The following is a 13,208-nucleotide window of genomic DNA, read 5'->3' on the forward strand; positions in this document are numbered from 1 at the left end:
TGCCAGATGAATGGTTTGCTTTACTGAGTCACCCCTTATTGTTTATACTGGAGAATAAAGCCATTATTGTTGGCCATAGGCAACCCTTTTCAATGACCCCAGACTTGAACACCACCACTGTAGATCAAAGTGGTGGCTCACCTCCACTCCCACCATCTCCTGCTACTGGAGGCCTCGTGTGGTTGCCTCAGAAGCTACCTCCCCAAAGCACTACTCATATAATATTTTATTATTCTTTCTCCTTGAACTCAAAAATTAATTTTAAAGCAAATGGAACCTGTATATGTAAATTTCCAGGCAAAGTCTCCACTGGATCCTAAAGGAGCTGGAAGAAATTTGAGATGTTTTAATAGTTTACAAATGCCGCTTGCCTTCAGAACCAAATTCCAGTTTGGTTTAAGGTTGGAGGTGGAACCACAATACCAATTTTTGTGTGTGTGACAGAGACAGAGAGAGGAACAGTTAAAGACAGACAGACAGGAAGGGAGAGAGATAAGAAGCATCAATTCTTTGTTGTAGCACCTTAGTTGTTCATTGATTGTTTTCTCATATGTGCCTTGACCGCTGGACTACAGCAGACTGAGTGACCCCTTGCTCAAGCCAGCAACCTTGGGCTCAAGCTGGTGAACCTTGCCCAACTAGATGAGCCCATGCTCAAGCTGGTGACTTCGGGGTCTCGAACCTAGGTCCTCCAATCCCATTTTGATGCTCTATCCACTGTGCCATTGCCTGGTTGGGCCTAACACCCCCTTTTTTAAGCTCCCAAGTGATTTTGATGATTCACCATGTTTGGAATCAACAGATTTAGTCCCAATTCTTCACATTGTATGTGAGGGAACAGAGGCCTAAAGAAGAAGACGCGTGGCTAAACCCAGTGCCTAGTTCGTGGTAAAGTCAGGAATGGAGCCCGCAAGTCCTAACTTGAGCTCAGAGTCCTCCACATCTACGCTCTGCTGCCTCCTTCAGATTCACGGCTGTTGTCCCTCTCTGCGGCTGGGCGTGAGGCTCCAGCAACCAGACTGATCAGAAAGAGAAGGAGGAGGCTGCACTATGTCCAGTGGTTCTGCAAGTCTTTAGAACTTGTCTTTAGAAATCCTCATCACATGCTCATGCACACGGCCCAGAACCCTGCATCTCCCCTCTGGGAACTTCCATCCTCCTGGTGATGCCTGTGTTCTTACCACTACAAATTCAAAATATCAGCTAGTTTAGCTACACCCATCTCCTGGGTGTGAGACTGTAGTCTCAGGACCAGCAAGGTCCCTACAGGAACTTTTAAACTTGGTATTTTCATATCATGATCACCTAAGAAGAGTAATAAATGAGCATATTTAACGATAATTGCCACATGCTTTCAGAGCCCACATTAGACTTTATGTAGATGATTGTATAAGTACCTAGGAGGACTACTTTCATGGGTGGGGCATATTAGAGACAAGAGCTAGGACAGCGAGTCATCACACCTTACACAAACACTTAAGATTAAGACTTAGAATCACTCGAACTGCAGCAGCAGCCAGCAGCCAGGACCACTATCCTTTGTGAGTGAGGGTTCAGTTTTGGAAAAGTAACATCACCCACCATATTAAGTTAATGTTACTATATTGAAGACTACTGGCATTTTTGTACTACTTCTATTTAATTTCCTAATTCATTAGTGTTTTGTAGAGGTATGAGAGCTAAGAAACTTATTCTTTGTGATTATACATAGCAGTAAAAGAACATTAAAATAAATAATTAAAGTAGTGTTGGGAGTTGTTGGGCGGATAAAATGTATTATGCTCACTTTGTTAAAGTTAACGCTGCCCACGTGGAGGCCATTACCCAGGTGATATTAATGTGTGTCTCTGGGCAGGCAGAATCCTTGTAGCCTGGGGCTTGGTTTTGGGATTAAGCCTTCCCACCCTTTTTTGATGTGGGGCGGTACAATCCAATCATGCCTCAGAGAAGTGACTTTGTATTAGAGACTTCCCTATTTTGTATATTGGATTAAGAGTTTGGATTTCTACACTATAAAATGGGGATGGAGCAGGAGCTTGTGCTCTTGGTTCCTGAGACTATCTTCAGAGGAGAGAGCAGAGCAGAGAGCAGAAGGAGGCCATGTGGAGTAGGACAGGAAAAGCAGCCAAGATGGCGGAGTGCTGAGTGAGATGCCAGTTTGTACAGAGTTTGTATCTGGGATAAGGAAGGAGATGGGGAACTGAGGAGAATAAGGCTGGTGAGCTAGAAGCCTTTGATTCTAGGAAACTCGAATAAGTCAGTGACTTTGTGAGCACTGAATGTGATTGGGTTTTGGAGCCCAGTGTGTGTTTTTACTTGCCCGCCGGGTGCAAGCTAGGATTAAAGACTATGGCCCATCAGTTTGTGGCTCCGTTGTTTCTTTACCGACTGTCCGAATCCAATGCAAACCTGCAAGAGTCGGGCGGCTGTGATAGTGGCCCTGGCCCTGGCCACTGGCTTTACAGGAGTCCACAGAAATTTTCTTTTCAATTGGGATTTGAATGTTATTCTGGCTTCAGAAATATTCCCGGGTGGAGAAGGACTGATTATCTGCTCCAGGCATGAAGCACCTCTGACCTCGCCCATCCTCCGTATCATTTTGCTTTCTACCTGGTTAGTGGAATCCAAGGAGTGACCAGAAGGTAATTTTGATAAGAGACAGCTTAGGCATTTCTCACTGACACCATGAGGGGACCTGTATTTACTCTTTTGTGTAGGTTTATTTATGGGGATATTTCAAAGATTGATGGCACTAGAAATAAGTAAGTAAGTAAGTTAGTAAATGGTAGAATCAGAAACAGGAACTTACAATAAACTGTTTAAGATAAAACTAAAAAGAAGGCACAGTTGTCATGAAGCCTCAGAATTATAATTCCATGTTTTTGCATAAACAGAGAAGCTCTGTAAATAGAAAAGCTCTGTCTTCAAATGACCTTACTATTGTCACTAAGGAATTATGAAAGAGAGAAAGTGATCCTCTTTTCCCCAAAATCCTTTCATGGACCCCATACCTTAATGCTCATGTTTGGGGCCCTCCCCAAGGCCAGACCCCCCTGAGCTGGACTGTATCAGATGATTGCTCTCTGAGGTCCCTGGCACTGTGTCACACCAGGTCTTCCCTGATACTAATGGTCTCTGATGTTTGTCTGAACCCGTTTTGTTTTCTCTCATAAGAAACTCTCCTAGTTTTTTCTTTCTCCAGAGACGAAGACACCTTCATTTTCATGTCTGGTGGTCATGTCTGCTAGTGGCTCATAACAGCCTTTTTCTAACAGCTAACCATGAAGGGAAGAAGAGCTTTTTTTGGGAACTCATCTCTCATAACCTCACCTGATTGTAGTAGGTCTTGAGCATCGCAACAGTAAATTTCATGGGGACCACAGCAAGTCCCCTCTTCTTCCAGAAATTATTTTTGTTAAATTCCTCAGCATCCCTTTTTCTAGCATAGAAGGAAGATTTCTCCAGACACTCTTTCCAGCATCTTCGCAAGGGCTCTGGATTAAATATTTCCTTGTAGGCTGTTTTGCTAATTCTCTTATACATGTTTATTTCTTTAACCTGTAAGAAAAAAAAAGCATTTCATTTCAAGGATATAGGCTATTCCATATGTGAAGCATGTGTTTTTGTTATATACTTGAAATAAAGAAAGTCTTTCTTAAAAAAGAAACAACTATTTAAATGGCTGTAAATATGCAAGTGCAGATGTAACTATGTGAATTGAATGATAACAATAACAAAACTACTACTGAACACTATATATGCTCCAGGTTGTATACTAAGTGTATGATCTCAATCAACCTTATAATTACCCTGAGAAATAGTAGGTATTTTATGAGTGTTGTGAAAAATTTTGTTAGTGTTGAGACAATTTTTTTGAATCAAACGTTTTTTTTTGTTTGATGTTTTTTTTTTAGTGAGTGAGCAAGAGTCACAGACAGAAAGAGGAAGAGACAGGGGCAGACAGATAGAGAGAGAGAGAGAGATGCGAAGCATCAACTCATTGTTGCAGCACTTCAGTTATTCATTAATTGCTTTCTCATCTATGGCTTGACTGTGGGGCTCCAACTGAACCAGTGACCCGTTGCACAAGCCAATAACCTTAAGTTCAAGCCAGAGACCTTGGGCTCAAGCTAGTGACCTTGGACTTCAAGCCAGCAACTTTTGGGCTCAAGCCAAGGGTCATATCTATGATCCCATGATCAAGTCGACAACCCAGGGCTCAAGCTGGTCAGACCATGCTCAAGCCAGATGAGTCTGTGCTCAAGCTGGTGACTTTGGGGTTTCAAACCTGGGTCTTCAGCATCCCAGACCAACACTCTATCCACTGCGTCATTGCCTGGTCAAGCCTGGCTCAAACTTCTACACAATGTTTTTTTATTCTTTAACAGTTTTCACATTGGCTCCTCTTATATCTGAACTGTGGTAGAATGTTTGCACAAATGGCTGTAATAACACCAATCTTCCAATACATGCCCTTGAGTGCTTGCACACTAACTTTGGAATTGGTGCTGTGACTTGCTTTGGCAATAGGACAACACATGCAATGCAGGCGTAGACTTGAAAAGGGCTCATGCACTAGGACTTGCCATGTTCTTTCCATTCCTGGAAAATCTATGAATCACCATGAGAACTAATCTGGGCTGGCCTACTGGAGAATGAGAGACCCTGGGGAGCAGATATTAGCCTTCCTAGCTGAGATATTGCTTACACTAATCAGTCAATGACCATCAGACATGGAAGTGAAACTGTCTTAAACCATAAAACTCTAATTTAGCTGACTCAGACCAGAAGAGCTACCCATTTGCTGACCCAGAGAATCAGAAATAAATACTATTTGTTATTTTAACCACTAAGTTTTGGTTAACTTGTTAGATAGCAAAAGCTTACTGATACATAAATAATCTACTTTATTTCTTTGAACCTTACAATCTGACACAATTCTATATGTAGGTGCTCAAGATATATTTGAACCAATAATGTTAGAGTTTTGTTAGGGGATTTCACCCGATTACCTACCTCTTCAGGGAGTAAGTTCAATTGAGAAGCCACAGCAGTGATGTAAGTTTCAACTACCACTGAAACTTGGGGAAAGCCAAATCCTCGGAAGGCAGTGTTGGATGGCAAATTTGTTTTGCAAGCGCTACCACGGCACCGGTAATTAGGAATATGATATGCATTTTCAGATTTCAGCACGATAAAGTCTATCACCTAAATTAAAACAAAACAAAACAAAATTTCACATCTATCAAATATTCAAAACCACTTATCTAAATTTTATCTCTAATGCAAACCTTTCACAGAATGTATTCAATTTATAAGATCCTGACCAGGCGGTGGCGCAGTGGATAGAGCAGGGGTCCCCAAACTTTTTACACAGGGGGCCAGTTCACTGTCCCTCAGACCGTTGGAGGGCCGGACTATAAAAAAAACTATGCACACTGCACATATCTTATTTTAAAGTAAAAAAACAAAACGGGAACAAATACAATATTTAAAATAAAGAACAAGTAAATTTAAATCAACAAACTGACCAATATTTCAATGGGAACTATGCTCCTCTCACTGACCACCAATGAAAGAGGTGCCCTTCCAGAAGTGCGGCGGGGGCCGGATAAATGGCCTCAGGGTGCCGCATGTGGCCCGCGGGCTTTAGTTTGGGGACCCCTGGGATAGAGCTAGGATGCCGAGGACCCAGGTTCAAGATCCCGAGGTCGCCAGCTTGAGTGTGGGTTTATCTGGCTTGAGCAAAAAAAGTTCACCAGCTTGGACTCAAGGTCGCTGGCTCAAGCAAGGGGTTACTCGGTCCGCTGAAGGCCCACGGTCAAGGCACATATGAGAAAGCAATTAGTGAACAGCTAAGGTGTCGCAACGAAAAACTGATGATTGATGCTTCTCATCTCTTTCCATTCCTGTCTGTCTGTCCCTATCTATCCCTGTTTTTGACTCTCTCTCTGTCTCTGTAAAAAATAATAATAATACAATTTAAAAAATCAATTTAAAAGATAAATATTCATACAAATAAAGTATGGCACACACAACTGGTAACCTACAGGAAGGACATATTTCTTATTTACCGTCTCAGACTCATCAGGAGTGCACCCTCCATTGATATAAAGTTCAAGATCAGCAGCCTTGATTACTCCATTGTTCATGAATCCAATCTGCAAAGTGATATAATAAAACCATTTTCTTAGTAGTCTTTACACCAGACCATGCTGTATACAAATACATCTGATCAGAACTGTCAGTCCGTGCATAGCTAATGAACATGACTGGATGTGACAGTGAACAGAGGAACACTGAGGATGGTACCCAGGCTGACCATATGACCCCAACAGAAAGTTCTAATTAGCTTTAGTAGCATCCAAATATCCTCTTCAATTAGTATGGTAGTTAGTAATTGTCTTTACTATTGGATGGTTATCACTGGACAAGGTTGTAGGCAATTTCCTGGCATTTTTGTTCTCACTCACTTTGTATTTTCCGAGGAGTGGGTGGCGGCCAGCAGTTATCAGCATGTCATCACCACGCTCTAGAACAAACCGGATTGGGCGGCCAGTCCTACAGGAAGTGACTCTGTTAATACATTGATGTTTCATAAAGTTGTAGAAATATGGAGAAGGTGAAAGGGGACTGGAAATAGTCTAGCTTAGTGGTTTTCAGTGGGGGAAGTAACATACCTTAAACATTTTGGAAGTTTGTTGTGACATTAAAATGTAAAAAACAAATAATTACTATTATCATCTAGATTAGTCATGTCTGAGAATTTTGATGTTGAAATAATTCATTTTTTGCTTACAAGTTACTTTACTTTTATTTTTTTATATCACATTAAGGCATTGTTATATTATGATGTCACTTTGGATATTAAAGTGGGCATTAAAATACTGGCCATAGGGGAGTGTGAGGCTGAAAGGATTGAGAACCAATGCTCTGTTGAGCTCTACCCCCTCTCGTTCACACTCCCCTTTCATAAAGCCCATCAGGGACTCCCCTGGCTTCTGCGGGAGTGCTCCCAGGGCCTGCTCTCCTGCACTTACAGCTCAGTCCTTGTCATTGTTGGAAAGCGCCAATGAACTCAGATGCTCATGGGTTTCTTTTCATAGCTATAGCCTAGGATACGTTAAATTTTTCCTGAACATACTTAATGAACTTTGGAATGTAAAAGGTTCACAAAATCATGGCTATTACTATGTCTGGTTATTCTATCCGGATGACGTGGAGGCTAAGTGAACGTTCCCAGGCAGCAGCAGACCCTGCTGTGTTTCATGACAGAATGTGTCCCATGTAAGGCTGGGGTTTTGACTCTCCCTCAATTCAGCCACCTCAGCTTGGTTTATTTTAACAATTTGAAACAGACATTTTAAAGAGTGAAAGCCAATGCAGTTCATGAAGTAATAATACACAGTTATATCTGTGCAACCAGTCAACATTTATAATGATTACATTTGTTCTACACAACTATCTTATGAAATAGGTAGATATTACTTTCTTCACTTGATAGGTGAGAGAACTGAGGCAACTTGCCTGAGGTAACCTTGTGAGTGAGTGGGAACTTGAACACAGGTCCTCTGGCTCCAGGTCCCGTGTTCCTTCACCCACATGCTAACCACACCCTTTGGAATGAAAGGCTATGACCAGTGGAATAAACACTGGGCTGTAGTGCTGGAAGGATGTGAGTGGTCCCCGCCCTGCTAGCACTTCTGACATTGATAGCTGTCACCGCGGCTCTTACTTGTGGGCGGCCACAGCACTGACAGCTCCTAGCAGAGAAGGCTTAGTTGCTTTTCCCCCAAATGCTCCTCCGGTTCTTTTCATGCGGCAGGCGATTCTATTCCTTGGGACGTTAAGTGCTGCAGCCACAAATTCCTGAAAGAGGTAAGTCCGCAAAGCCACGTAAATGCAACTGAACAGTTTACTTCCCCATCCATATACTTCCCTCTCCTAGTAAAGGAAATTCAGTAATTCAACAAATTCAGTATGGACAGACTGTGCAACCATCATCACAATCTAATTTTAGAATAGTTTAAGCATTCTCAAAGAAACCTTGAATTTATTAATCAGTCACTTCTAATCTCCCCCAAACTCAATTTCCACTAATGCCCCAGCACTAAGCAACTTCTAACTTGCTTTGTTTCTCTATATATTTGCCTGTTCTGGACATTTCATATACATGTTATTTAAAATATTGCATTACGTGGTGTTTTGTGACTGGCTTCTTTTACTTAGCATTGTTTCTGAGCTCCATCCTTGCTGTAGCAGTACTCCATTTCATGTATAGCTGAATAGTATCCCATTGTATAGATAGTATCACATTTCTTATCCATTTATTAGTTGATGGACATTTGTTTTGTTTCTACTTTTGGCTACTGTGTATAATACTGTTATAAGATTTCACGAGTACATTTTTTTTGTGGACATATGTTTTCATTTCCTTTACGTAGATACCTAGTCGTGGAAATGCTGGGTTATAAGGTCATTCTGTTTTAACATCCTGAGGAACAGCAATCCATTTTCCGAAGTAACTGTGATATTGTGTATGCCCAAAAGCAACATAGAAAGGTTCTAAATTCCTACATCTTCACCAACACTTGTTATTGTCTGTCCTTTTCATTATAGCTATTCTATGCGGTGTGAAGTGGCATTGCTATGGTTTTGATTTGAATTTCTTAGTAATGATATCGAAGATTTTTCATGTGCTTATTAGATATTCACAGGAAATCTTGGGAGAAATGTCTATTCAAATCCTTTGCTGAGCCTGCTTTTTATATTGCTCCGGGTTCTGGGCTGTGAGCTGTAGGTACCAATGTCCTGATTTCCCCTGGAAAATGCCTGCCGGTATGGCACTGACTGCTTGGGCTCTAAGACATGTTGATGGTCGATATTAATGGTGACCTTAGGACGTACACATTATCTGTCAGAGCCTTGAGACACATACTGTCTACTAAAAGGGACATCAGAGGTGATTTTTGTCAGCTTCCAAAATTTACAGAAAATGATTGGATGTAGACCATGTAGCTGCTTAGGGGCAAAACCCGTATCTCCTTACTCTTCTGTTCAGCTAAGAATTTGCAACTACGGAAGCTGCAGCCACTTCCCTGCTTAACAACAGTCCACTACCCTTTCAGTTTTTCTTTGAATGCCAGTTGCTAATTTCCTCCTCCCACTGAGCTGACCCACTTTTTCAGAACCACATGGTACCAGCTCACTGTGCTCTACCAGAAAACCCCCAGCTTCTCCCTTCAGTGAGGCTTGTCCTCACTCCTCTTCCTGGTGGTAATTATTTAAGTATTTCCCTGCATCTGGCACTAGCCTAGGACCTACCACTCCACATTTCAGGAGGGAATATCAATAGATTTTCTTTTCTTGCCTCAGGGTGACAATACTTTATCATTTCTTTTTTTTTTTTTTTTTTTTTTTTTGAGCAGTTTGGTCTTTATTAGTAAAGGTGACCACATGTGGATGTATTTATGTGCAAAGTCCAAAATGTAAAGCAGTAAGGTATTTGACAAGCTGCACATGAAATTCAGTTTTCAGATTTCCTGGTCATGTAACCTGTACATAACGTAATATAGACATGGTCTTGTATAGTAATGAATTAAGAAGGAATACGTAGAAATGTCTCAACAAAGAGCTACAGGGCTGGACAACATCACAATAGCCAGAGATAAAGTGGGCCATGTCACAGCAGACAGCCAGAAGCCGGCCAATATCACAACAGGCCAGGAAATGTCACAATATGCAGCTAGGGGCCAGCCTGTACCACAACAGGCCCAGAAGTATTGCCAGGCAGCTGTGGTCTGGCTGGTATAGTGACAGACCAGGGGATATGCAATAGGCTCCTAGGGGCCAGCCAGTGTTGTGACCAGCCAGAGAGTGCCAGGATAGCTGGCCTGTATCGTAACAGACTCGGGAGTATCACAATGCTTTGTATGCCAATTACCAGAAAGGCCTGGCATTCACATGCTACTGTGCTGGGATAAAATATCTTAGAAATGTGATGACTTTACAGGTGCATCACATACATATACATGGACACATTCATAGAGAGGAGCAACATAAAGGAACCATGAAGAGAACTTAAACACACATGTACTACCAATTCACAGAGAAAAACAATGCAGATGAACCACAAGGGGAAATGTAGATGTCACACTAGGTGTTGACCTCCCTGAGATTAAGTTTTACATCATCAATTGTTATAGGGTAAGATGAACTTTTTTTTTTTTTTTTTCATTTTTCTGAAGCTGGAAACAGGGAGAGACAGTCAGACAGACTCCCGCATGCGCCCGACCGGGATCCACCCGGCCCGCCCACCAGGGGCGGTGCTCTGCCCCCCAGGGGGCGATGCTCTGCCCATCCTGGGCGTCGCCATATTGCGACCAGAGCCACTCTAGCGCCTGAGGCAGAGGCCACAGGGCCATGCCCAGCGCCCGGGCCATCTTTGCTCCAATGGAGCCTTGGCTGCGGGAGGGGAAGAGAGAGACAGAGAGGAAAGCGCGGCGGAGGGGTGGAGAAGCAAATGGGCGCTTCTCCTATGTGCCCTGGCCGGGAATCGAACCCGGGTCCTCCGCACGCTAGGCCGACGCTCTACCGCTGAGCCAACCGGCCAGGGCAGGGTAAGATGAACTTTGACTTGTATTTGGAAGGGAGCAAAATTTCAGATCTCTTTAAAAAGTCTGCCCTTTTAGGAAAATATTTGCCCACTTTTCTCGTTCTGGAGGTCAGCGAGAGTCAAGTGCGCAGGGAGTGTGAGACGTGGGAGTGGGAGAGATCACAAGGTCCCCGGAGTGCAATGCCTGGCTCTAAGGGCCTCACCCAGCAGAGCCATCTGGAGTCTCACTTTCCAAAACACCCTATTACCTGTACATTGGTTGGATGCTGTGTTCCAACGTGTAACACCATTTCTTTATCTTCTTCTTTTGGGATAGCCAGGATACTTTGTGTTTCCAAGTAAAAATGTTCCTGTCCTTCCACGTGGACCTCGCCTGAAAAGCATAAACAAGGGACAGTGTTTACTTGGAAGTCCCACATTGGAGACTCTCAACGGTGTTTGGTTTATAAAGAGCAAGTTGTTTCAGCTTATGGAGAACTGGACTTTATATCATTTGGCTAAACTTCTTTTCCTAATTAATCCTCACTATGCCAATCAGCTGTGTGATCATGGGTAATTCATCCCCTCCTCTCTGTCAGTTTCTTCCTCTGTCTAGTTGGTGGTGAGATCATGATGTGCTGGACCCGGACAAACAGACAACCTGGCTACATATTCAGGCTCTGTCATCTCCTTGCTCAGGGAGTTTACCAAGTTATTAAAGCCTCGTTTCATCTGTAAAATGTGGGTAATAATAATAGTTACCTCCATTAGGACACATTAGGATCATTGGGTCACACTGAGGATAAGTAGCTTGCTAAAGAACATAAAGGTTTAAAATGGCAGAACTGTTCCCTACCCATTTTATAACTTGTTCTTACTGGTTCATCTGAGGTTTTTGACTCGTTTAAAACAACCTAATCATGTTGCCGGCTGTACCAAGAGAGGTATTTGGACTTAGTTTTAAATACTGGAAGACAATATTTTTTATTTTAAATCTAACCCAAAGATTCCTGTATAGTTAAAATAAGTGAATTGTTTTGCCAGGATTCAAAGGATTTCTTGAAATTATTTCTTGGGTCAATGAATGTGAGTCATGCAAAAAATCCTCAAAAAAACACAACCTTTTGTTGTTAGTAGGTAGATACTGACTTTAAACCCCAACTTATTTAACAATTTCATAGTTTTTACAGTATACTAGGTATTGTTCTAAGGTATAGCACTTAACAGATAATTAATTCATTTTATCCTTATACAAATCCTATGAAGCAGGTATGAGAAAAATGAGACATAGAAAAGTTAAGTAAGCTGCCCAAAACAACAAAAAATAGTATCAAGATTGGAAAACATAAATGAAACTGTTATGATATGCTTGCATACCTAGAAAACTCCTGAGAAGGTATGAGACTATTAAAATAGTTAATAAAGCAAAGTTCTTAGATATATCATAAATATACAAAAGTTGTGTTTATATATATTAGACACAAAGAAGTAGGAAATTAAATAAAAATATCATTTACAGAAGCATCATAAAACATCAAATGCTAGAATAAATACTAAGGAAGATGTGCAAGATCATTATAGTGAAAACTAAAAAATTACTGACAGAAATAAAAGGAAACCTAAATTAAAGGCAGGGTCAGATGTAAAGAAGAACAAAAAATAAAAAATCCCAAGAAAAACAACAAAAAATTAAGGAAAACAAAAGTCAGGTCTATTATGTTCATGGATGATAACTTAATATTGCTAAGATTTAAATTCTCTCAAATTTACGTTTTTTTCAATGCAATTCTAGATAAAACTCCAATGAATTATAATTTGTGGAAATTAATGAACTGATGATAAATGTATATAGAAATGCCAAGGACTGATAATAGCTGAGGTCATATTGAAGAAGACATATCAAAGGGCCCTTACACTATCTGATTTCAAGACTTATAATAAAGTTACAGAAAGTAAGATAGTGTGATATTAGCACGAAGATATATAAAAAGATGAGGGAGATGTAATAGAGTTCAGAAATAGAACAACACATATATAGAGACCTGGAAAACAATAAAAGCTACATTGCAATTCAATAAGGAAAAAAATATGGTCTTAAATAAATGGCTAGGTTAATTGGATATCCATTTGAAAAAAACCTAAATGTTGACTTGGCTTACACAATACAAAAAAATTAATTTGAGGCCCTGGCCAGTTGGCTCAGCAGTAGAGCATTGGCCCAGCGTGTGGAAGTCCCGGGTTCAATTCCCAGCCAGGGCACACAGAAGAAAAGCCCATCTGCTTCTCCACCCTTCCCCCTCTCCTTTTTCTCTATCTCTCTCTACCCCTCCCACAGCCAAGGCTCCACTGGAGCAAAGTGGGCCTGGGCACTGAGGATGGCTCCATGGACTCTGCCTCAGGCACTAGAATGGCTCTGATTGCAGCAGAGCAACAGCCCAGATGAGCAGAGCATCGCCCCCTGGTGGGCATTCCGGGTGGATCCCGGTCCGGTGCATGAGGGAGTCTGTCTGTTTGCCTTTCCTCTGCTTCTCACTTCGGAAAAATACACACACAAAAAAATTAATTTGAGATGGATCATAGACCTCAATGTTAAAGCTAAACATTTTTTCAAGCT

General features: G+C 41.6%; 1 protein-coding gene across 1 annotated transcript in view; it reads right to left on the reverse strand.

Moving 5' to 3' along the window:
* LOC136306455 (aldehyde oxidase 4-like) overlaps positions 1–11,381 on the reverse strand; it is a 31,203-nt gene extending 19,822 nt beyond the window's left edge. Inside the window, exons 1-7 of the mRNA XM_066233029.1 lie at positions 11,357–11,381; positions 10,864–10,988; positions 7,736–7,869; positions 6,474–6,561; positions 6,075–6,161; positions 5,017–5,208; positions 3,331–3,558 (exon numbers count right to left, since the gene is read on the reverse strand). Of these exons, the coding sequence (XP_066089126.1) occupies positions 3,331–3,558; positions 5,017–5,208; positions 6,075–6,161; positions 6,474–6,561; positions 7,736–7,869; positions 10,864–10,988; positions 11,357–11,381 (879 nt within the window). The remainder of the gene's footprint in view (positions 1–3,330; positions 3,559–5,016; positions 5,209–6,074; positions 6,162–6,473; positions 6,562–7,735; positions 7,870–10,863; positions 10,989–11,356) is intronic.
* Positions 11,382–13,208: the final 1,827 nt, after the last annotated feature.

This window comes from Saccopteryx bilineata, chromosome 5 (genome assembly GCF_036850765.1).
Source record: "Saccopteryx bilineata isolate mSacBil1 chromosome 5, mSacBil1_pri_phased_curated, whole genome shotgun sequence".
Lineage (NCBI taxonomy): Eukaryota > Metazoa > Chordata > Mammalia > Chiroptera > Emballonuridae > Saccopteryx > Saccopteryx bilineata.